General features: G+C 31.0%; 1 protein-coding gene across 1 annotated transcript; it reads left to right on the forward strand.

The window, feature by feature from the left end:
* The first annotated feature begins 64 nt into the window (after positions 1–64).
* Positions 65–25,869, forward strand: LOC147804064 (uncharacterized). Its single transcript, XM_087150460.1, has 4 exons — positions 65–1,241; positions 5,663–5,891; positions 11,170–11,932; positions 19,756–25,869. Exons 1-4 carry the CDS (start codon positions 65–67, stop codon positions 20,659–20,661), a joined length of 3,075 nt encoding a protein of 1,024 aa, XP_087006586.1. The 3' UTR covers positions 20,662–25,869.
* Positions 25,870–26,835: the final 966 nt, after the last annotated feature.

The raw sequence follows: 26,835 nt of genomic DNA on the forward strand, positions 1-26,835 counted from the left end.
TCGTGCTCACTGTATTAATCGAGACGGTTATTATAAGGATATTATTAGTGGTGATAAATACTTAATGTCTGAAATGACAAGCAATTTAACTCTACAGTACAATGTGGATGGTATTCCAATGTACCACAAAGCAAAGTATAACCTTTGGCCTATCCATTGTATGATCAATGAGTTACCTCCTTCAAAACGTAAGGAAAATATAATGATGTGTGGCCTATGGTTTGGTTCAAGCAAACCTGTTTTTAAAACCTATTTAAAGCCTTTTGTTGAAGAACTTAAAGTTTTATGTGAAAAAGGACTGTCGTGGAAAAATAATGGTAAGATATTTTCTTCAAGAGTGATTCCAATTTTATGCACTGCAGATGCTCCTGCACGTGCCATGCTGCAAAATTTCAACCAGTACAATGGAAAATTCAGTTGTGGATTTTGTGAAAATGAGGGAGAGAGAATAGAAAGAGGGCGGGGTCACAGCAGAGTTTATAAAGTTTCAAACCCTCTTCCTGCAAAACGGACATTTGGCACATCTGTTGAGTATGCAGAAATTGCAGTAAATATGGATAAACCGGTAAAAGGTGTGAAGGGTTCTTCCCTTTTAATGAAACTGTATCCTTATTTTGACATGGTTGAGGGGTTTGTCCCCGACTATATGCATTCTGTTTTGTTAGGCGTTACAAGACAGTTTGTTAATTTACGGTTGTCAACATCTGATGAAGCTTATTGTCTGAAGAAGAGAGATGTTTCCGAAGTAAATGATAGAATAAATAATTTGAAAGAGCCCAGTGAAGTCACAAGAAAACTCCATTCCTTCGGAGATGTTATCCATTGGAAAGCATCAGAGTGGAGAATATTTTTGCTCACTTCACCTGTGCTGTTATTAAATGTTCTGAATCCAACAACGTATAATCATTGGATATTACTTGTGCATGCTATAACTATTCTTCTAGGCACAAATATAAAGTCTAGTGATTTGCAGACAGCTGAATCTGCCATTCAGAAATTTGTGACAGGTGTGACAGAAATTTATGGTGAAGGGGAACTAACGTATAATGTTCATTTATTGTTACATCTTCCTGACAAAGTGAAATCGTGGGGTCCCTTATGTGCATCTTCCTGTTTTGCATATGAGGATGCTCTAGGGAAATTAAAAAATTTCCATCAGGGTACAAAAGGAGTTCCCATGCAAATTTTATTTGCTTATTTGAAAAAAAACATTGCTTCAAACATTAGTGTTAGAAGACATTAGGAATGAAAGAGTACGAAAATTCATTGAAGACATGAAGCGTGGTAAGAAGGAAACAAAAAAGACCCTCGTAGTAAAAGACGTTGTACTTTTTGGATCTGGCACAAGTGAAAAATTACCTAAAATTCAAAAAGAAGCTCTTGAAAATATTTTAAATACACCATTAGATAACAGTAAAGTCCTTACATTTAAAAGAGCAATGCATAAAAAAATATTATTTTCTACTGAGGAATATTCTCAACAATTTAACCGTATAGATTCTATTATTTCCATTCTTACTTCAAAGATATATTTTGTTAAAATATTCAAAATAATTGTTTGCTGTGATAAAGCGATTTTTCTTGGGAAAAAATTGAAAACCAGGAAATTTTATAAAAATGATGCTGATGTTTGTAATCTTTGTTCAGATATTTTATGTGTTAAAAATGATAGTCATGAAAATAGATACAACGAATCCATAATTGCATTTACAGCAGACTCTATTTTGCAAAAATATACTCAGGTAAAACTCGAAAATGTTTACTATCTTGTACCATTATTAATTCATGCTGAAGAATAACTTCTGTCTAATTCTTCCACAAATACCACTGTTTTTCGATTAGCTCTTTCAATGCAAGAAATTTAAATTGCACATTTAAGTACTTACTTTATGACACCCTTGATTAATGTTAAATTTACGTTGCATTTTGATAGTTTTTTTTTTTTTTGGTAGTTATTGCTGTTAATTTTTATATTTTCTTTTTTTTTAAATCTCTATATTATTATATTGTATATAGTATGTGTATTGTATATAGTTTGTGTATTGTATATAGTATTGTATATAGTATTATTATGATATTGTATTGTATATATAGTTATTGCTGTTTAATTTTTGAACTTTTTTTTTAAATCTCAATATTATTATGATACATGAAATTCAAATTGTCTACTTGAGTATTCACTTTTTAGCATAATTCTATTGTTTTTCAATTAATCTTTCGCCCGTTGTCGCAGCTAATTTTTGCATATTTTTAAAAATCCTGAAATTAATTTCCTGTGAATTCTTGAAACAGTTTGTTTTAAAAGTAGTTCATGTTCACAAATTATACCTGCATTTTCTGTAATAAATTCTTATAGCTAATGAAGTTTTGAATAAAGAGATTGTTTGCATGTTATTGTATTAGTAAGTGCTTATTGGATTAATTTTACATTAATTAAAATTAAAGATGACATTCAAGTTGTAGAATATCAAGATGTAATGACTACTTTTCTAGTTTTGTATATCTATTTTCCTTTTTTTACAGTGATATACAAAGAACCAGCACACCAATAGATTTTACTTATTTTTTCTTTAAGTTGGTGAAATAAAATTTTTTATTTACTTTCTTTGGATGTTTTTCTTTATGTTTTTATTTATTTTTATTATGTAGAGATTCATATTATTATATACATATATATTGGTTTCGTTCAGCAATGTACTTTTACAGTGAAAATATGCTCATTTTAATGACACTGTTACGTTCTATATATATATTATATAGATAGATAGATATAGTCTAATGAAATAATATATTTTAAAATAAAAGTATTAGGTTTGTCATTTTAAAACTTAGCAAAATTCTATGTTTGTTAAATTTCCAAATATATTATGGGGATATTTAAAGAAAATACATACATATAAGGAGTTGCTCAGAGTTTTTCGTAATGCTTTGATTTTCTTACAGTGTATTTATTCATTTTAGAAAGTAATAAGTGACTTTTTTTATACTGCTCGTACCTGCACCATGCTAACAGTTTTAGCTGCCCTAGACAAAACATTGAGGCATTTTAGCAGAGCTGAACAAAATCATGTTTTATTAAAATGTATATATGTAAAGCATTGGATTTTTTATTTCAATCAGATTTTACGTAATTAGACTAATGTTAAATGTTGCTATAAAACTCAGTTTCTGCTTACTACCATATTCTTTTCTTTAATGATGTCAACATCATGTTACCACAATTTCTATTAACCGTTATGTGATTAATCCTTAGTTTGTTTTCATATGTACATACATAGGCGTGTTTACAAGTCACCGAATATAACAGGGGCTCCCGATTTTAAAGTTCTTTACTCATTTATTGATAATACTTAATAAGATAATTTAGATCAGAAATCATTTTAAAATTGAATTATTATCGGCAGAACAAGATTTAATCTTTTATTACAAGTGTGTACATTAATTCCATATTTAATGAATTGTTCAGTTTGAAATAAATATGGGTAAAATTAAAATATATTTATTGATTTAAAAACCGTAAATTATTTTACACACCACAACGAGGAAATTAAAATATGATTATATTTAAAAGTTATATTCTTATCTACTTATAAGTTCTTGAAAAGAAAAAAAATCTTATTTCACTTTTTAATTTAGTAACTCATTCCTCATTATAAGAATAAAGCAATATTAGCTTTGGAAATATAAATTAAAACAATATGTTGAATATTATATCCCAGGAACCCAAGATTTTGCAAATGTAAAGAAAAAAATATATTACCTGGATATATAAATGCACATTTTTTTTCGCTTTTTGATCAGCAAAACAGACTTACAACTAAGCGCAGAAACATTTAAAATATATAATTTAGGAATTATTGAAATTTTCACAGAATTAGACTAAAACCAAGATATGATCATTATCATAAATATGACAAGACAAAATTTTCTGTGAACTGAAAAATCTGAAGATGCTTTAAGGTAACATAATTATGTCAGGAAACTGTCTTAAGATTTTAAGACAAACTTGATTCACCCTAAAAATATTAAAAATGTCTGCAAAATTTCTTAAAATATTTTTAAAAAATCTTAAGGTTAATAAGATTCCTACGTTAACTTAGGAAACTGTCATCTTAATATTTTATTAAGAATTTCTTAAGACAAACTTAATTCGATCACCTTAAAGATATTCAAAATGTCTGCAAAAATTCTTAAGAAATTTTAGAGATAGTCAAATCTTAAGAAATTCTTCAGAAATCTGAAGAATTTCTTTAGGAAAAAAAGGGCAGAAAATCTTTAAAATATATAATTTAATTAGAGAATTATTTAAATTCTCACAAAATTAACCAGAAACTAAGATTTGGTCATTATCGAAAATATCAAAAGACAAATTTTGTGTGAACTGAAAAAAAACTTAGTTCAAACTTATTCAAAATGTCTTCAAAAATTCTTAAGAATCTTAAAATGTTTTAAGGCAACATTAACCCAGGAAGCATTCTTAAGAATTTTTGAAGACAAACTTAATTCACCTTAAAGATATTCAAAATGTCTTAAAAAATTCTTAAGAATCTTAAAATGTTTTAAAGCAGTGATTCCCAACCTTTTGTGGACCATCGCCCCCCTCTTGGGGTTGGCTGACACATATCGCCCCTTTCTCTTTTTGTTCAAAAACCATTCATTGTTGCTTGTGAGTAACCAAACACTGAAAATATGGTAAGTTATATTTCATTTTAATTTAAATTATAATGCAATTAAGGAGGCAAATTTATCCTGACATTTTTATTAATTAGAAAAATAGTTTGCATCTTTTTTTTCACAAAGAAATAATATTTAAAACGGAATCATCAAAACAAAAGTAAATTTTTTTAAATTCATATTTTAATGTAATCAAGAAAAATTTAAGACGTTAACAACTAAAATTTGAGAAAAAAAATGAAGAGTGAGAATTTACATGTTTACCACTTCAATGACTGCCCTGTGCTTGATGTATTTCAGTTAAAGCTTGAATGTCAGGTTTTATGTTTGTCAGATTCAAACGCAGATCGCCTTTGAAGCAAATGTCCAACCTATTTCTTTGCTTTGTGAGCAGCTGGACGACAGAACTAAATCCTCTCTCCACTAAATATGTTGACGGGAACGAGATGAGAAGCGGTTCAGTTTGTTTCCACAATTGTGGATAAGTGTCCATAAGCTTTACCCAAGCTAACTCGTAACCGTATTTTTTAAAGACGACTTTAGCCTGACAGTCATACTTCAAATCTAAAATCTCAGTCTACAAAGAGGAAGTGAGCTTATCCACAACTTCAAAAGAGAAAGGATCGAAAATCCAATCCGGAATTTCTAATTTCATTAAATCTTGATTCCATAACTGATCAAGGTGATCAGTAAAAATTAAGATTTTATTTTCGAGAATCTCGATATCTGCCATTGAACACTTTTTAAGAGTTGGAAGTTGCATTAGCTCTTTGCGACCAATGTTTGACTTGTAGATATCAAACTTGGCGATGATTGAAGATATGATTCCCTTAGCCTTGATAATGTTCACTTTATTTCCTTGAAGTTTTACGTTGATTTCCTTCATTTTTTCAAGACTATGAGTGAGGTACGCAGTTTCCAACTTGCGTTGCGTCAAACTCTCACTTAAAATAGGATAGGCCCAGGACAGTACACTTTTCTCTTCCAGTATCCAGTTCTACATCCACCATACCCTCTTCTCTTCCAGTATCCAGCTCTACATCCGCCATACCCTCTTCTCGTCCAGTATCCAGCTCTACACCCACCATTCCCTCTTCTCGTCCAGTATCCAGCTCTACACCCACCATTCCCTCCTCTCTTCCTGTATCCAGCTCTACACCCACCATACCCTCCTCTCTTCCAGTTTCTAGTCCTGTAACCCAGAGAAATCCAATGCAGTTAAGGAGATCAACTCGGGAAAAAAGACCAGTCACCAGATTAATTCTCTAATTATTCGTTATTGACTCTTAAATTTTAATAATTCATAATTAACCTTCTAATTAAGCGCCAGAGAATTATCATGTATTTAATCTTCAGTGTAAATGCGCCTTGCAGCGACTCAACTCAACCTTTTGTTATCCCGCGCTAGTTAGTTGTTGTTCAGCTCTAAACGTTACAAGATGTAAACCTCACCTTCTCCCTAATAAAATATGATTTACCTTGATTCTAGTATATAATACACTTTATCGGAAATGACTTCATTTCCAGCAAGGGATCTCATTTGGCGTCGAAGTTGGCTTGGTGCCATATCGCCAAGCTCAATTCCGGTCAGCAGTCTTTTAATTTTTTTTGTTTTCACTTTCTGTGAATGTAGACAAAAGTCTTTCTTTTGCAGCTGTGTACTTATTTGAGGTCGCGTCTTTGATTATATCCCAAATATTTTCGATAAAGCGTGGTTCAAATTGCGCCACGAGGTAATTAAATTTTGTTTCTTCGGCTACAATGCCAGCAATCCGGAATTGAGCTTCCAGTTGAAGAAACCACATTTCTGGTCTTTCAACCCAGAATGGGGGTATTTTGATGCTCACAGCACTTGCTTCCGATCCTTTTTCAGGCATGCTTTCGCTAAGTTCACGTGTTTACTGACTGACCGTGTTTATTGACCGAAGTCACCAATGTTCTTGTCTTTCTTTGACAATAAATAAATACACTTATTCTGACTCCATTAGTACATTTATTAAGGTTTCAGTTATTTAATTTTAACATTATAATTCATTAGATCTTACATAATTCAGTAACAACATGTGTGTTTTTACGAGAAGCTTATTTATATCAATTATCAATCTATTAGTGGTTACAGTTAAAAGGAAGTTGTACAGTTAATAAGATAAATTACAAATAATATAAATAAACATTAAATTAATAAATAAATATAAAATTAATAAATAAACAATAATACAATTATTGTGACAAAGCAAATAATTTAAAATTAGTTTTGAAATGTTGGAATTATTAGTGTTGCTTACAAGGCCTTCTGCAGGCTCGTGATGCTGCCATCTATTGGCTTCTTGCCGCCACAACCCCATTAAAATATCGTGTACGAAAATATTTAAGGTTATTATTTCGAACAATATTAGGATTGCGTGGAAACTAAGATATTAAATCAGAAATCATTTCTTCTTTATTTTTACGCATAGAGCATTCGTTTAAAAAAAAATATAATTTATTTCTCTAAATCATCTATTTCACAAAAACACACTTCACTGTATTTAAGTTGTTAAATGGATGAGATGTATTTAGAGGAATACAAAATAAATGCATGAAATAAGATAATCATAAAATTCGATAAATATATCTTGAAATTATTAATTTATCAACAAATACATTAATCATAAAATTTTCATTGTTAGTTTTTTTTTTAAAAAAAAAGACTTAAAAAAGATTTTTTTTGTGCAAAACATAATTTTTATCAGATTAATTTGAATTTTTTATAATTTAGTTTTGATCGAAATCTAATATGCTTTGAGTCAGTTTAGGTTGAATTAAAGTTAAATAAAAATTTATAAATATGTATGAAAATCTGTTTACCTGAAGAAGGCTGAAAAGATTAGGATAAATATCCTTTTGCCAACTTCCGACGTAAGATGATGTTCTGCCAAAAGCTTGGTTGGTAAGAAGCTCCAGAACCATCATTCCATACGCCCACAAATCAAACGCTTTACCCTCAACTACTGCCTCACTCTCGAAGGCCTCTGGAGGCCTGTATATATACGGCAATCCAAGTTCAGACCTGCAAAACCAAATTATTCTTTTAACACACTCAAACCGAGTCAAAACTCATCCTGGTTAATAATGAAATGAAGAAATTTTAAGAATTCAAAATCTTACTCAGCCACAAGGTGGCAAACATACCCATACAGTTTTAAGGAGCTTTGACGAGTAAAATGAATATATAAATGAACAAGAGTAATTAAAAAGTAAAGCTTGAAGTGTGCATTTTGTATTTTAATGTTCATTTTAGTCATATTTTTCTGTGTTAAAGTTAAAATTTATGTAAAAGAGAACATTCCATGATTCCTGATAACAGCTCTGTTATCATACGAAATCAACACATTATCTGCTTTTAGATCCAAGTGACCGATCTCGTTTGAGTGCAAATAATTCAGACCACAAAGAGTGCCATGAAGCCATGATTTTAAGCAGCCTAGGGCACCTGATTGATTAAAAAAATGCCTGTCTAGGACTGTATGTAGCAAAGTGTTACGCTGAATGGGCATCACAAAAATAGCTACATTCGGGCTATGGAAGTTAAGGAGGAGGGGGATAATGTTTGGATGAGACAATTTTGGCCTAATTTCAATTTCGCTTTTCCTAGCGACTTCTTGGGGAACAATTTTCACGGCAACTTCTCGGCCAAATAAGTCAATCATTTTATACATGTCGCCAAAGGAACCAAACCCAAGTTTGCTCACGCATACAAAATGATTGGTTTCCAAAATCTTCATGGCATCCCTTTTGTGGTGGTGATGATCAGGAGGTTCATACAAATACCGGCCACACTGCATGTTATCAGTGATATTTCCGAGCTTTTTCGAACTTTTTATCAATACGCAGGAAACAATTCCCAAAATCAATTTGCTGTAAAGCAAGAACTCTAAGAAGCACATTCAATCTTGAAGGCACAAGTTAGAATGGCCAAATATGGTTTTACAAAAGCTTAGATTGTTTTCTAACAATGAAAATGGCTCATTGTTCATACACTAACAATAGATAATTGTTAGTAGCTATCAATTTTATTTCAAGAATGAGATGCCTTGATTATTTTTTCTTTAATTTAAGAAATCAGAACTAATTGTTAGAAAATGAATTGAATAAATTTAGAATTAATGTTATTTAAACTATCATATAAAATAGCATTTAAAAAGTGAAATAAGAATCTTTCAATACTTATTATATAACCCTTCTATGCCATTCACTATTCATTTTTTTAGAAAATTTGTTAAAAAAATGTACTAAATAATATATAAGGAATCACACATCAAATTAACCACAATCTTAAGAAAAAGCCTTACTTTGCTTATTCTATTCGTCTTCTAATTTGTTACCTTAAAGTTTTTTTTTTTTTTTTAAATAGAACAAGTTAAATGAAAAAAAAACTTTTGCTACATAAAAGAAATAGAAGAAAGGTTGAGATAATTATAGACTAAAAAAAAACACGTTTAGTTATAATTTATTCGTATTAAAATTTTCATTTCAAAGATCTTCTAGATAATTGAAATTTCAAGTTATAGAGTAATTTCGAATTATATTAAGATAAGAAAAGCACAAATATACATTGCAGGAGTTATAAACCCTGTCTTTTAAGTGGTTAATGACCTGGAATAGCTTCCTAACTCTCATTTTAGCACCATTCCCTTATTTTATTCATTTCAGAATGAATGGCTAATTTATTACAAATTAAAAATAGCATTTAAGCTTAATAGACTTCTTTTTAATCAATCTTAAAGATGCGTTTATACAAGAAAATTGAGAAATTTCGGAAATTGAAAACCCAAATTTTAATTTGAAATGCAAGAAACTATGAAAAATAGCAACATATAAACCTTCTAATCATTAATAATTTTTTTAATAAGCGGTTTAAAATTAACTAAATAGGAATAACTAATTAAGATAGACTAAATAAGATTTTTTTTTAACAAAAAAAAATTCTATAAATATTTTTCTATAAACTTTTGTTCACATGCACGCCTATTTTAAGACCACCAATATTTTTTTTTAAACGAAAGTATACAAAGTCCAAAAATAAATAGAAATTTATACACTACAAGTATAAAAAAAATTATAAAATTTATCAACTTTCATGGATATGATCCGGACATAGGGGTTCCATAGTAAATGAGATTATTTAAAAGACTGTCAATGAATATTTCTGGGCATATATGGTGAGTGTGGGTTTATATGACGCCATATTTGAATTCGATACCAATTTTAAAAAAACTCCACAGAGCAACAAAAAAAAATTCGTATTGACTAAACTTTTATTAGGCACTAAAAATGGAAAAAGCAATTTTTTTTCTTTTTCTGCAGTTTAAATATTGATGCATCGATAAATCGTTAAAACTCAATATTTTTACTAATAAGCTAGTAATAAAATCAATAATTTCTTCCCAATTTTTCTCAGTCCTCTTCCAGCTGTTACATGTCCCTTATGTCTCTGATACTGTTACTATACGTGTAACAACTCAAAATTACATTATTATGTACTAAATTAATTGATTTTGATCCCTCGCGGTCTACTTATTTACTTAATAAATATTACATAATTGGTATGATTTAAGGACAAGTGACATGCATTAGGCAATCAGTTTTGTAAAACGTACCAATTACAGACCTTGCGAAAAATATTTATTTTTAACACTTACTGTCCTTCTATTATTTACATAAAGATAATTGTCGAATGTCTGTACAATATATATATATATATATATATATATATATATATATATATATATATATATATATATATATATATATATATATATATATATACACACACCGAGTGTATGTATTATTGTATATACATATATTGTGCTTACGTGAATACATTCATTGAAAATAGTAATCACGATTACAAGTAGTTGATTACGTAGCTGTAATTGATTCCTGTAATCAACGCCAAACTCTTTTATGTACGTCGGTATATATTTATGAGCGTACGTTGTCTGAGCTAACTAATGTATATAAATCGGTAAAACATAGTGCATACGCCAGTACATTGTATGAACATCTACATATACAGTCAGTCACAAAAATCTACATACACTGATCAAAATAAAGGTTTCTCAAAAAGCAATTAAATTTCAATTTTAAAAATCATATCACTCCTTCAGTTTTCTCTAAAGAATTTGTTTTCCATAATAAAAATATTCAGAAATAATAATTTCTAGGTAATTTTGTGATTTGTATAGTAATTATCAAGTCGCAAAAGTCTGCATACACCTGATTGGCAAAGGGAGAAAAAAATTTGCATACGAAGTGATTTTGGAAGATTGTCTTAATTTGAGGTTACATGTTTCGTTATCTATTCTAACCTTCATTTCCCGAGATTTTTTGACATTGTAACTTCAACAAAATGAGTCAGGGAAAGGAAACATCTTTAGAACTTCGAAATATGATAGTCAGAATGAAATGTGAAAATAAATCTTATGCAGAAATTGCAAAAATTGTAAAAAAAAGTCGGTCCACTGTTCAAACAATCGACAGAAATTATGTTATGCGTGGAAATGTGCTTAACAAATATCGATGTGGTCGTCCAAGGAAGCTTAATGATCGTGATGCAAGAGCCATAGTAAGGAAAGTGAAGAAAAATCCGAAAATTAGTGCTCCAAAATTAGCGAATCAAATTGCAACAGCTAGTGGAAAGAAAGTGCATCCAGAGACTGTTCGTAGAATTCTTCGATCAGCCGGCTACAATGGTAGAGTTTCTAGACGAAAGCCGTTCATTTCATCAACTAACAAACAAAAGAGACTTGATTTTGCTTCTGCACATATTGACCAAGATTTTAATTTTTGGAAAACAGTTGCTTTTACAGACGAGAGTAAGTTCAACGTGTTCGGGAGTGATGGTCGCGGAAAAATCTGGAGAAAAAAAAACACAGAAATGAATCCCGAGAATTTGACTTCAACTGTGAAACACGGTGGAGGCAGTGTTATGGTTTGGGGAGCAATGGCGGCCGCTGGAGTTGGCAATTTAGTGTTTATCGATGGCATAATGAATCGATTTGAATACCTGAAGATTTTGCAAGACAATCTACTTCCATCGGTTCGAAAATTGGGACTTGGGAACAACTTTGTCTTCCAGCAAGACAACGACCCAAAACATACAGCTAAGATTGTTAAGGAATGGCTACTCTATAAAACGCCTAAACAGCTCTATTCGCCGCCACAGTCCCCAGACCTTAATCCCATCGAGCACCTTTGGGAGGAAGTTGATAAGAGAGTTCGGGAGCAATGAGTAACAAGCAAGGAAACCCTAAAGAAGGCAATAGAGCTTGCATGGTCTCAAATTACACCTGAGACGACAAAAAATCTGGTTATGTCGATGCCAAACCGAATTCAGGCAGTTGTTACTTCAAAGGGGGGTCCTACAAAGTATTAATGTTACATTTTTTGGCATTTAATTCTGAAAGTATGTACTGTTCTGTCTCTGTATGTAGACTTTTGTGACTATATAATTTAATATGTTGTTAATTTTTGCTATATTTTAGCGAATTTGTTCATAATTTTTTTTGTTAGATTTGAGTTATTATCCAAGATGTTAACGAAAATTAAGTTGTATATTCAAAAATATGAGTAAAGTGCTAGATCTGCGAATATTAGTGGGTGTATGTAGACTTTTGTGACTGACTGTACATCTCTGGCTCTAAGCAATCCTATATATCTATAAATTCTTTTGGTTCCGAAAAGCTCGAACTTCTACAAGTCAGCCCGAACTCATCTCTAGTGCCTAGACATACATAGCTCAAGTGAAACGTTTAAGCGTGAAATACACCTTTGAGAAAATGGATATGTCTCAAAAATTGCGTAGAAGAAAATTTTAGCAGGTGGCAGAAGTCCCTAGTCGGAAATAAAAAGCTTATGATACTGTTTATTTTTAGAATAAATTGGTTGTCTAAAAAACTGACCGAAACTCGCCAAATTACAAAGATAACATGAAGAAGGTGCGTGGGTATTTTTTGATGAAATTAATTTCAGTTTATAAAACTAAATTATATAACTGCCCTACTTTGCAGACTTTCAAGAAATAGGACATGTTATTTAAGCTAATTATTAATTAGCATATGTCGGAAGACGCAATTTATATTGCCAGACGTAGTCTAATTAATTAACTTTTTTTATCACACTTTTAGCCTAATTAATGAATATTGAAAAATAATAATAATAATAAAAATGTCTATATTTTTAAGCACGCACATAAATCCGTCGTAAATGCTAATGAGTTTGAAAACATTTAATCAGAAATCTTAAAATTTCTAATTTAACTAATAAAAATGTAAGCATAAAGTGCGAAAAATGATTGTCAAATGGAAAATGGTACAAAATACGTGATTTTTAGATTTTTCACTGCTGCATATAATTTAGATAAGTAATATAGATGTTGATATGAATATGTAATATAGATCAATAGATTAACATTTTTCAATATAATCTCCTGCGTAATTTACATTTTTTTACATACCCAATTTGTAATTACATTAAAAAAATTACAATTTATAATAACAATAAATTTTTTTAAAATAGTAGAGTACACATCAACTACTATAAAAACTTCGGATATAGGATATAGTCTTATAACTTCAGAAAATAATAATATTGAATTGTTATTGAAAAATACATTATAATATAAATATTAGGTTTTAGATTAAAATAGTATAAAAAATCTGCACCTATAATTATGATTAGTTATATCACAAATATAAAATGGAAAATTAAACTTTCGTCTCAGACCGAAGTCTAAAGTTAACAATTTCTTACCGTATACTTTTATAATGGTATTGTTCGCAGCTTTAAAGGTCTGTATCGGAGAAAGAGTTTTTTCTTTTTTATTTGCTGGAATAATTGAGCAGTCACTTCCGGTATCCACTAGAAATTGTTTGTTAGATTGTCTATCTCTAACAAAAAGGCGACAATTTGTTGGAGGCAAGATGTAAGTCGCACTCACTCTTGCCTTTCTTGGTTTTTCTGGTAGATGCAGGGTTTGACATACTTTCTAGCATACGATTTAAATTTTCGATGATAGAAGCACGTTTTGGAGTTTCGATGTGGAGATGAGGATTGGCTTTGGCGATTACGAAATTGTACATAGTTCCGGTTGCGAGACCTACTGCGTGTCCGCAATGCTGCTACTTCTTCTCGCAGTGCTTTAACTTCTTCTAAAAGCTCAAAGGTGCATGGTTGGTTTGAAGAGACTTCGCTAACTTCACTTGAAGTTGACACTTCCATTACTTTATCAGCAATTTCAGCAGCTCTTGTTGAATTAAGTGAAGGGATTGCGGCCAATATCGACTGAACATGCTGCGGTAGCTGATTTAAAAATAGTTCCAAAAGTACGGAATCTGAGATTTTGTGGGATTCAGCTCTTCTGCATAGTTCGTTAGGCTTTCTATCTCCTAGTTGCTCTCCAGAGAACAACTAGGAAACAACTATACACGTCGAATTTCCTGGGACTTTGTTTCCCCGCAGCGTGCAATAATTTCTTCTTTCAGCTTTTTTAAAGGATCGTCTGCGTCAGGAGTTATAATGACGTCCCTTACAACTGTGGCTACTTCGGGAGGAAGGTGGGCGAGACAGTAGTTAAACTTTGTTTTGCTCTCTGTAATTGGCTTCGGTGCCGCAAGCTGGAAAGTTGCTTCGACCATATGGGAATTTTTACTGCAGACGATTCCGCCATAGTTGCAGTTTCCTATTAATCCAAGAATAATACAAGAAGCAAACACAGGAAAGATGAAAAATAAAAGTTGCTTGTATCGTCAGACGTCCGGGTCACCATTGAAGTAAGCGAAGATAGCTCCTTTGTAATACTAATATTTTATTGAACATATTTACATTATATACAAGTTGGTTTGAATTACATGAAACATCATCACAGCAGGTGATGGGAAAAATACTGGCAGGCTGCCATATGCGTGCTAGTATTTATACAATTCTAAGAATATGATGACGTCGGAACTCTTAAAAACACAATTGATTAAAGACAAACAGCTAATGAAATTTTACGATGAGTATAAACTTGATTTTACGATGAGCGGCGAACCCATCTTCACAGATTCTATAGCTATTCCTGGTGCCTTCATCCAGGTTTTACCATAAACGGCGCGGTAAAGTATAACATAAAAGAGAAAAGCTATGCGAAGATAGCCCCCGAAAATGAGGAAAATAAAAAATTCAAACTGCATTCGTTTGACCATTTTTTGACCACAAATGACCACCCTTTAAATTTTTTTGACCACCCTTATTTTGGACATAATCCTGAAAATTAAATTCGGGGGCTAACTTCGCATTTTCACGCCAAATGAATAAAAATCAAATTTTTATATTGTATTCGTTTGACCACTTTTTGACCACAAATGACCACCCTTTAATTTTTTTTGACCACCCTTATTTTGGACATAATCCTAAAAATTAAATTAGGGGGCTAACTTCGCATTTTCACGCCAAATGAATAAAAATCAAATTTTTATATTGTATTCGTTTGACCACTTTTTGACCACAAATGACCACCCTTTAATTTTTTTTGACCACCCTTATTTTGGACATAATCTTAAAAATTAAATTCGGGGGCTAACTTCGCATTTTTTCAAAAAATAGATAAAAATCCAATTTTTATATTGTATTCGTTTGACCACTTTTTAACCACAAATGACCACCCTTTAATTTTTTTTGACCACCCTTATTTTTGACATAATCTTAAAAATTAAATTCGGGGGCTAACTTCGCATTTTTTCAAAAAATAGATAAAAATCCAATTTTTATATTGTTTTTGTTTGACCACTTTTTGACCACAAACGACCACCCTTTAATTTTTTTTGACCTCCCTTATTTTGGACACAATCCCAAAAATTAAATTCGGAGGCTAACTTCGCATTTTTTCAAAAAATAGATAAAAATCCAATTTTTATATTGTTTTTGTTTGACCACAAATGACCACCCTTTAATTTTTTTTGACCTCCCTTATTTTGGACACAATCCCAAAAATTAAATTCGGAGGCTAACTTCGCATTTTCACGAAAATAAATAAAAATCAAATTTTTATATTGTATTCGTTTGACCACTTTTTGACCACCCTTTAATTTTTTTTTACCACCCTTATTTCGGACACAATCCCAAAAATTAAATTCGGGGGCTAACTTCGCATTTTTTCGAGAAATATATAAAAATCCAATTTTTATATTTTACTCGTTTGACCACAAATGACCACTCTTTAATTTTTTTTGACCACCCTTATTTTGGACATATTCCTAAAGATAAAACTGGCGTGAAGTTAGTCCTCAAAATTCAGGAAAATAACAAATTTCAACTGCACTCGTTCAACTCGTTCAACTGCACAACATTTTTGACTACAAATGACGACCTTGAAGTTTTTCCGACAATTCTTATTTCAGTCTTTCTTTTAGCGATATCGATATAATATATTTTAATTATAGCTGACATCTAAACGTAGTAATGATCAAAAACTTTTTCTTGCAATATAAAAATTTTAAAAATAAATTCCAAAATGACTATGTACTTCAAATGCAATGATTATAATCCATAAAAACGAGGAATGCTAAAAACTATATGTATTAGTTTTGTTCACATTAATCGTATCTTTATTTTCTGCAATGTTATTTTAAAATTGTTTTACAAGTAGAAAAATAAAAGTTTAATAAGATGTAGTAAATCTAAAACATTTCTAAAACAATTATTAAGTAGTTATACTGTTTAAAAACATTTTTCTCAATAATGATATATAAAATTTAACATATTTATTGTAGTAAATCTAAAACATTTCTAAAACAATTATTAAGTAGTTATACTGTTTAAAAACATTTTTCTCAATAATGATATATAAAATTTAACATATTTCCTCCATAAAAGAGTAGAAATAGTTTCATAGCAATAAAGTTATTTTAGAAACCAACCATAACACCTTTTTCTCCAGTAGTGTATTAGCTCTCATCAATATTATATATATATAGATAGTAAATAGTTATTCTTCTTTAGCCATGGTACATAAAATTAGTTATATATTAAATTAGCATACAATAACAAGTATTATTTAGCTTTACTATCTAAGAATTCTTCATTAGCATTTAGGCATTTTATTTTAAAAAACATTGATTTTTGAAAAATATAGAAATAATTATATACAAAATAGAAACACATATCTAATCACTATATTAAATTACATTCTCAAATCTAAGAGTAGCTAAGAATTCTTCATTAGCATTTAGGCATTTTATTTTTAAAAACATTGATTTTTGTAAAATATAGAAATAATTATATACAAAATAGAAACACATATCTTATCACTATATTAAATTAAATTCTCAAATCTAAGAGTAGCTAAGAATTCTTCATTAGCATTTAGGCATTTTATTTTTAAAAACATTGATTTTTGTAAAATATAGAAATAATTATATACAAAATAGAAACACATATCTTATCACTATATTAAATTACATTCTCAAACTGACATAACTTTAATTTATGCAAAAACAATGGAGAAAACGATTTCAAACAAACTGCACAAAACTTACCAATACTATTTACAATCGGGTCTTAATCATTATTAGAATTTTAGCAATTACAAATAGAAAGGTATTTTTTTCACAATGTTGTAACCAAATAAATGTGTTAAATAATTACTCTAATACAAGTAAGAACATATGTAAAGTATGTACAAATGAAATGAGATAAAGACAGATTGTTAAAAGCACTAAAAAAAACATAAAATAGAAGTAAATCCAATCGTGTATTAACACATTTTTCAAAAGGTATTCTTTCATGAATCATTTCGTTACTATTTTAACAATTGAACAATTCGAAGTCTCGTAGACCCATTGAAATTTAAGTTTCAGAAAAGACAAATATTTTAATATTTATAATTTAATATCAAAACTTTCTTTTTCGTATTTTACAATTTAAATAATTTTCAATTGTTAAGAAAGCGAACACCTTGAAATCTTTTGATCTTATGATCAAATTGAAAATCCGATCAAATGATCATTAGCTATTAAGAAAATATGTTTTCTTTCTGTGCACTACATTAAACAACTACTTATGAAAAATTCGAACAGTATTTAAAAAGATTAATTCGACTAATCTTCATAATTTGTATAGACCAAAATATGTGGATTAATTTTTTTATTTAATGAATCATTTAAAAGTTTACGTTCACCTAGCATATCATCTCGTATTTCCCAGGAATTCCGTATTCGTCTGCAAAAGGAAATATAATGTCCTATTGAATTGTGTTCGATTGGTCCCATATACTGTACGAATCCAGCTAATATATACTGCTGTTTCTGAATCAATATTTTTTCTGGTATATCTTGAAGTACCGTCTGTTCATTGTGATGTTGGCGAAACTGTTGAACAATTTCTATGTCGCAGAATATATGGATACCAGGCTTTTTTTTCTTTGTCATATCTGATTCGCAATTGGGACATTTCAGTTTTTTATCCAAGAAATATTGTTCCACAAAGGTTTCAATGTACTCTTTCAAACATAGCTCAATAATTTCATCATAAGGAATTTCAATCAAAGTATAATCTTTCTTCAAAATTCCACAGTGAGGACACATGCCAGTTTCGATTGCTGATGGAGTTACTTTAAACAACTGATCAAACGAACAATTGGTCAAACGAATGCACTTGAAATTTTTTAATTTTTCTCATTTTCAAATGGTTCATTTGTGGCCAAACGAATGTTGTTAAGAAAGTAATTTTTCTTATTTTCGGGGGCTAAATTCATGCTTCTCCCAAGTCTTATTTTTAGGATTACGGCATAAATAAGGGTAGTCAACCAGAACTAAAAGGTGGTCATTTGTGGGGAAACGAATACAGTATAAAAATTAGATTTTTAATTATTTTTCGTAAAAATGCGAAGTTAGCTCCCGAATTTAATTTTTGGGATTATGTCCAAAATAAGGGTGGTCAAAAAAATTAAGGGGTGGTCATTTGTGGTCAAAAAGTGGTCAAACGAATACAATATAGAAATTGGAATTTTATTTATTTTTCGAAAAAATGCGAAGTTAGCTCCCTAATTTAATTTTTAGGATTATGTCCAAAATAAGGGTGGTCAAAAAAAAAATTAAAGGGTGGTCATTTGTGGTCAAAAAGTGGTCAAACGAACACAATATAAAAATTTGATTTTTATTCATTTGGCGTGAAAATGCGAAGTTAGCCCCCGAATTTAATTTTCAGGATTATATCCAAAATAAGGGTGGTCAAAAAAACTTAAAAGGTGGTCATTTGTGGTCAAAAAGTGGTCAAACGAATACAATAAAAAAATTGGAATTTTATTTATTTTTCGAAAAAATGCGAAGTTAGCTCCCTAATTTAATTTTTAGGATTATGTCCAAAATAAGGGTGGTCAAAAAAAATTAAAGGGTGGTCATTTGTGGTCAAAAAGTGGTCAAACGAATACAATATAAAAATTTGATTTTTATTCATTTGGCGTGAAAATGCGAAGTTAGCCCCCTAATTTAATTTTTAGGATTATGTCCAAAATAAGGGTGGTCAAAAAAAATTAAAGGGTGGTCATTTGTGGTCAAAAAGTGGTCAAACGAATACAATATAAAAATTTGATTTTTATTCATTTGGCGTGAAAATGCGAAGTTAGCCCCCGAATTTAATTTTCAGGATTATGTCCAAAATAAGGGTGGTCAAACAAAATTAAAGGGTGGTCATTTGTGGTCAAAAAGTGGTCAAACGAATACAATATAAAAATTGGATTTTTATATATTTTTCGAAAAAATGCGAAGTTAGCCTCCGAATTTAATTTTTGGGATTGTGTCCAAAATAAGGGTGGTCAAAAAAAATTAAAGGGTGGTCATTTGTGGTCAAAAAGTGGTCAAACGAATACAATATAAAAATTTGATTTTTATTCATTTGGCGTGAAAGTGTGAAGTTAGCCCCCGAATTTAATTTTCAGGATTATGTCCAAAATAAGGGTGGTCAAAAAAATTTAAAAGGTGGTCATTTGTGGTCAAAAAATGGTCAAACGAATGCAGTTTGAATTTTTGAATTTCCTCATTTTCGGGGGCTATCTTCGCATAGCTAAAGAGAAAGTCTTTTATGAGGACCGAGATGAGGTTGAAACTGCCAGACTCCATTGGCAGAAATTTTTTAGGTATTAAAGGACCATCTTCTCTGATATCTATCCCAAAATTTAATGTTATTCAAGGCTTTTCTACTGATTCTGTGCATGGAATTTATTTGGGTGTTGTAAAAAAATTGGAAAGTTTATGGTTTGACATAACGAGTTGCAGACAAGAGTATTATATTGGTAATAAATCACGAACCAAGGTAATTAACAAGCGAACGTCATCGTTCATAATGCCAAAACCTGGAGGGCGTACACCTCGACCAATAGAAAACAGAAAGAGTTATAATTTTTTACTGTACATATGTCTTCCATCAGTTACAGGACTGTTACCTGAGAAGTACTTTGAGCATGTCAGTCTTTTAGTTGGAGCAGTTTTTAAACTACTGAAAAAGTCTACATCTAAAGAAGAACTGGTGATCGTCGATAAATTCTTGGTAAGATTCGTTGTTGGCATGCAAGAGTTGTATGGTAAGGTGCATATGACTTTCAACGTACATTCTCTCCTTCATATAACGAGGAGTGTGTTGAACTGGGGTTCTATATGGATTAGATCTATGTTCGTCGATGAAGAAAAGAATTCTTTATTAAGGAAATGTTGTACAGGGCCCACTGGCATTCGAAGTCAAATAACTAGGAAATTTTTGCTTCAGCAGCAGTTTTCTTCTCCATCAATTCTTAAAAGCTGTAGCGAGCCAGTTGTATCATATGTGTCAGAGCTTCATGGTAATAAAAGACATGCCATTCAAAGTACAGTTAGTCCTGTGCTTTTGATTGGTAAACCATTGAAAAATATCCAAATATTTTTTTCAAACTGTGAAAACCTGACACTTTATCCGAAGATGATTTTTTGCAATTAAATATTTTCCATAGAAAATGTCAACTATTCAGAGTCATTAATTCATTCAAATGATGATAAAGTTGGAGATTGTCCATGATAATGTAAATAATGATGTTATAATATTATTTAAAGAGTACGTCAAGGTAGGTCTTGTTTCAAAAAATGTATGCTGTTTGTTTTTTACTAATAACCAAATAACTTATACCATAAAAGCTACAGAAATTGGTGGAAAATGTGTAAAAGTTGACAATGATGGTAATTTAATTTTTGTAAAAACAGTGAGTAATTTTGAATATATTACCTAAATTTATCTTTTAGTTTTACTATAACTATACTGCTTCTATAAATTCTATAACTATACTGCTATAACTATGCTTCTTTAAATTCACTTTTGTGGTTTGATATTTGATGTAATAGGGCAAAATCATTATCTCTATCTTAAATAGAGTGTTGATCATAAATATATGTACTTGTTTATACTGTAAAATTTTTAAGAAGTTACCATCCACATGCATAAGTTATTTTTTATTTACACTTGTGAGGTGTGGTGCATAGGGGGGAATAAAAGGCAATGGCTAGCTCACTTTTTATTTTATTTTAACCAACATGATTATAATTAAACACACAGCACATTCACAGACATAGCATATAAAACATATATGAAGAAGTAAAAAGTAAGGAGCTCTGCATGGCAGGTTGCATCGTTCGTCTATTACCACGCACTCTCTGAGTTTTTTTCTAGTTTCTTCTAGGAGGCGTTGCTAGTTCTAGTTTCTCCACAGACTCCCCCTGTGGCTCTGATGGCGCCTCGAGGAGGAACCAGTATATCTTTCCTGTGACGTCCCCTTCTTTTTACAGGAGCGACAGATCCTCCAGTGTCTCTTTTTACTTCGGGTTCCATATAAGATTTTAAAGATGACACGTGATAAGTTCCCAGAGTTTGGTCTGGACTGGCCGGGTCGGCAATCTCATAAGTTGTTGGGGATCGATTAGTTAGAACTACGTAAGGTCCTTCTCTTCTGGGCATAAATTTTCTACTTTTCTTATTTTTACTAATTGGGTGGATGTTTACCCAAACTTTGTCACCAGGTTTGAAGTATAGTGATCGTTGACGACGATCAAAATTTGCTTTCTGTTGATCCTGTTTGCATTCGACTCGTTCTTTCATCCGAGCTGTTAGACGATCAAACCTTTTTAGATATGGTGTTATCTCAGGCACAAAGTTGTGACGGGTACGGCCCCTAGCTGGACCTTCGTATACTTCCATTTCTCTCTTGCAACGGTCCTGTTTTGAATTTCTGACAATCACATAATAATTGCATTGACCTAGTGAGCGAATATTATTTTATTTACTTTCAAATTCACCATGAAGCGTATTTCGGGTCAGGTAGGTAAGGGGATTATGGTCTGACACAATTTGTACTTTGGAATCAAAAGTCCAAGTATCAAACTTTTTCAAAGCTTCGATGACACAAAACGCTTCCCTCTCAATAGTTGACCATCGTTGTTGGCAAAGATTTAGTTTTTCTTTTCCTTGTTCAGTATTTTGAACTATACTCGCTTGTAGTGGCTATTTAAGGTGATTAAATAGATTTGCAACATTTATTGTGAAACTGAGAATTAATTGTCTATGATTCTTCAATAGATAATTTAGATTAATCCTAACCCTAGTTCGGTCTGATTAGGACTGAAGTAATGTGACCAAGAATCCAGAGGAGAGAACTTATATTCATTAAATAAAAAGTACATTTTATTCAGTTTTAAATTAAATGCATATTATTAGAATAAAAATTACGGGATTAGAAATTATTAATTTCTATGAATTATAAGGATATTTAAAAGGGGGTATTTTAAATTAAGTGTGGTAATGAGGAGGAGGCCTAGCAAATCAACAAGAGAAAACACTAATTAAGAACACTCTCACCATACATCACGAGAGGGGGGTACTTTCCTTCACGTCTCACAGTGGGCCAGCATCCAAGGTTTTGTGCCAAAATTAGTATTTCGATAAAATTTGTTTTAAAATTTGTATTTAGGGGTTTTTATGTGCAGGTTAATTGAATTCATAGTTGAAATTTTGAAATACACTATAAATACCCGAAAAACAAACAAAAGGGAGGCTGAAATATGGCGAGCAAAAATAAAAAAATAATATTGAACCTTTAAATAATTAAATATAGCAGTGGAAATATAATAATTTTCGTAATTTTATATTAAAAATGAAAAGCATATTATATTTTCGAATAATATCTATAATAACAATCGCTTAAAACAATTAATTTTTTATTAATATATAAAAAATATAACTTAAAATTAGTAAAACAATGTTCGGTCATAAAAATTAAGCAACATAATCGAGAAATTATTTATTCGTTGATTGTTTGACATAAGAAATGAATTATTTCACTGTTTTTGCTATCAAAAATATAAAAAAATTTGATTATAATGCGATATTTAAGTAACCAACATTCAATCTCCGTCATCTTCGTCTTCAGAAGCTGTTAACTCCATATTATCTGTCCAATTTTCTACTCCATCTTCATCTAGCAATTCTGTATCGCAATTTGTTTGTGGAATTTTAGGCAAATCCAATACAGCTATCACCCCAGGAGAAAAAATTTCCTTTTTTTGCTTTGAAACTCGCTCCTGCAAATCCATACTCGATAAAATGGGGTCTGAACAATCCATTGCACGATTAAAAATATCTTGTAGTGTTGCACGACGACGACATTGTCTACTATGATGTGCTCTGAAACTTTTGTAGTTTTTCTTATTTCCCTCTGAGGTTTCTTCTGCTAATGCACCTATTGGCAATGTACATGATCGAATGACTTCACTAATGTGAATCAAAATTTTGTGCAATGTAGCTGACATTGGAAACCAGGGATATAAAAAAACATAAAGCTTAGCAGTTGCTAAACAATATCGTTCAAAGGAATCTGGATTAATGGGTAAATGACAAGATAGAGACACTAAAATGTTTTTCAAATGGCACAATAATTTCTTATTGATATCGAGACAAGCAGCAAGTTCTTCAGGATCATGAAATGCTTTGCGAGCGGTATTGCCATCGTTTGTGTTCCCAAAACCACCAACTTTGGGTTTGTCGACTTTCAAGCCCAGATTTTCCCACAGAATTCGCTGGATGTCTATCTTCCTATGTGCAAATAACTTTTTATCAACACCAGATCTGACTTGCCATTTTTTAAATTGAATGTGGTAAGAGATGTGCAAGCAACACTCGAATATTCTGATCCAAGCATGTAGAGGACTTAATCCATGTTGCAATGATGATGAACTCGTAAAAAACTTGTCAGTATTAATGTTGGATAGATCATTAAAAGATTTTGGGGTAGCATGACAAAGCGGACAAGATTGCATGGATTTTGTGTTTGTTATTATATTCAAGACCTTGCCATCAATCAAAGTTAAATATAATTTAAAATGCACATGAACAATTTTGTCTTCCAAAGAAATCGTACATTGATCGAAATTCCTTATTTGTTCTTCAAAAGCGATCTTGTTTTGCAGAATAACTTCTTTAGATTCTTTAATAAACTGAAGCTTAATGGGACGACAAAATCTTGTGGATTGAGGTGTTCTATTATACCATAATATCTCACCATTTTGGTTTGATAGTTGAAGAGGAATTAAAGTAGTTACGGATACTAAAATAATAATAAAACTTCTGTTTCTGCTGTATTTGCTGTTTTCATGAGTTGAAGAATCACTTCTGACTGATAACTACAAATTCTGCTTACGGTGTGGTTTAATAAACCTTGAAGTAATACTTCTGCAACTGTCTCAGTTATAATGATTGAACTTGATGGTGGTCTACAAATAGTTTTAGTTTCTCTGACAATATTATAAGCAGGCCATATATCAGCCCCACTTTTTATGCTGGCTAATCTCATATTTGTATACTGAGCTTTAGAAAGTGAATTGTTTAATAAAAAAAGTAAAGCTTCTTCAGGTGTTTTTTTTTTACTATTAAATTCCTGGGCTCATCAAACATTTTCCTTGTTTTTGCTGACTGTTCTCGATCTTTTACAATTTTGTCTACAAATTTCACCATATCTTTATCTCCCGATTCTTTAGCAGCGTAGCGACACACTTGTAATAATTTATTTGGATCATTTTTAAGTTCTAAACTTACTGTAGCAATTTCTGGCCTCTTCGAACGTTCCGATTTTTCATAAAATTCGAGACTTGGTCTTCCTGGACGTTTTTTCTCGGAAGAAGTAGACGTTAAATCTTTAATCTTGATTCTCAAACTTCCAACTTTAAAAGCAGATTGCAACCAATTCGAATTTTGTTTGAGAAATCTGTCCTTCATCCGATTTGATGCATCCCATTTTTGTTTGAATTTGCATAACAATGTATTCACAGAATTCGTTAATCTACTTAAGTCATCAGACTCTACCATCTTTATATCTACATTTCTTTTTTCCATAATATAGTTCAATACTAAATTTGTGCATTGTGACACATAACCGAATCTTCCGTGGACTAAATCAACCAATTCTTGTTTTAAAATTTTAACCTCCAAGTCCGAGTTCATGTTTGTTTAGATCTACCAATGGAAATATTGCATCATTTCTATGCATTTCACCTGTATCTCACCTGTGAAACGTATTTATTCAATACATTCATATACGATAAATTATAAATGATGCTAAATCCGAAAATTAATAATTAAATCCGAAATTTAATGAGTTATTTTCACTATAAACATAACATAGTTCGTTTAGAAAAATCGATATCCTCCATTGCATTATCATAAGATATTAAGGAATTGAAAAACAGCGCCATCTATATAAAAAAAAATTTGAAACCATTGTGTAAAACAAATATTTCAGACAGTAGGATGCAATTTTCACAATAAATAAACTTCATTTAGAACAATAATAATATTTTATATGAATATCTTATACAAAATAACGCGAAAAAATGAAAAAAAGAAAATTTTTGTTTTTCGGTATATTTAGTCCACCTTCGCAATATGGGCAAAATGGGGCAGGTTTTTTCGAAAGAAGACAACAAAAAAAATTTTAGCTAATTACCTCGTGGAACTTTTTGGAGATAAGTTTTGAAAGTGAGTCAAACATTGTAAAATGTCAAATGATAAAATATAAACTATAAGTTTGTCAAGAGTATTAACTAATTCAACAAATTGAAAAATTGCACTGTATTTTCAGACTAATTACTCTGATAAAAATGTAACAGAAAGGTGAAATTTATATATATATACTTCTGAAATATAAATTTAAAAGTTATATTAAAAAAAAATTTCAAACATATTTTTCACTACATTGCACTCTCGTCGGCCCAAAAAGTAAACTAAAATGTTTGGAATGATTATGAATACTTAATTTGGGCGATATTAAAGCTGACTAAACATGTTTTAGTTGAAATTTAATTTTTGACTTTTGGCCAAAATTCAAGGTCTTCTGGCCTACTGTGCGTCTTCCTTTTTCTACATCAAGTTAGCCACCTTCCGCATTCTTCCCTCTTTTTCCATCTTGTTCGCCTTTAGAAAACCTCGGTCCCCTTTTTATTGGTCGGGTCCCTTCTCCAACGAGGGTGCTACCTTGATCCCCACCCGCAGATCATTAGTCCAAAAACCTTAAAAGAAATAAAGAACGACAGGGCCACGATTGCTCTTGTCGCCCGACTATGACTCGGTACAACGATTTGTTTGACTAACTCTTTATTAATATCAATTTTTCCTAAATGCATTCATAACCATGACTCATCTATATAGAATCTTTCCGTATTTTGTTTAATAGGCAATTTCCCACTGATTATTCCTTTTTTAAATTTAATTATTTCTTTGTCTTCCAAGGACTCTTTAAGTAATATTGACCTATGGATGATATTATCATTCTCTTTTTTTTCCTTCTAAAATCACAACTTGCCTTATAAGAGTTTCCTCTTCTTCATTCTGATTTCCAGGCAACTCTTTTGTTATACTCTTAGGGGTCCGCGCTTTCTTATTCTCCTGTTTCATACCCTGCTCCTTTTGACTCTCCTCATCATTTGACTGATTATTATCCCCCTGGCTGAAGTCAACAAATCGCGATAGGTAATCTATTAAATGATTGTCTACTCCTGCTATGTGTTCAATTTGAAAATCGTACTCCGCCTAATTCATTAACCACCGACCTATAATTGCGGGGCGTATTAGCTATTC

Source organism: Parasteatoda tepidariorum, chromosome 9 (assembly GCF_982258835.1).
Source record: "Parasteatoda tepidariorum strain Cologne lab strain chromosome 9, Ptep-v5.0, whole genome shotgun sequence".
Taxonomy (NCBI): domain Eukaryota; kingdom Metazoa; phylum Arthropoda; class Arachnida; order Araneae; family Theridiidae; genus Parasteatoda; species Parasteatoda tepidariorum.

Excerpts from the sequence above, each read along its gene's own strand:
- LOC147804064 (XM_087150460.1), top strand. The coding sequence starts at position 65 with ATGTCTGAAATGACAAGCAATTTAACTCTACAGTACAATGTGGATGGT. Across the intron at positions 5,892-11,169 it reads ACCCAGAGAAATCCAATGCA|TCGGTCCACTGTTCAAACAA; the intron begins GTTAAGGAGATC and ends TGTAAAAAAAAG. Across the intron at positions 11,933-19,755 it reads GGGAGGAAGTTGATAAGAGA|CTAAAGAGAAAGTCTTTTAT; the intron begins GTTCGGGAGCAA and ends ATCTTCGCATAG.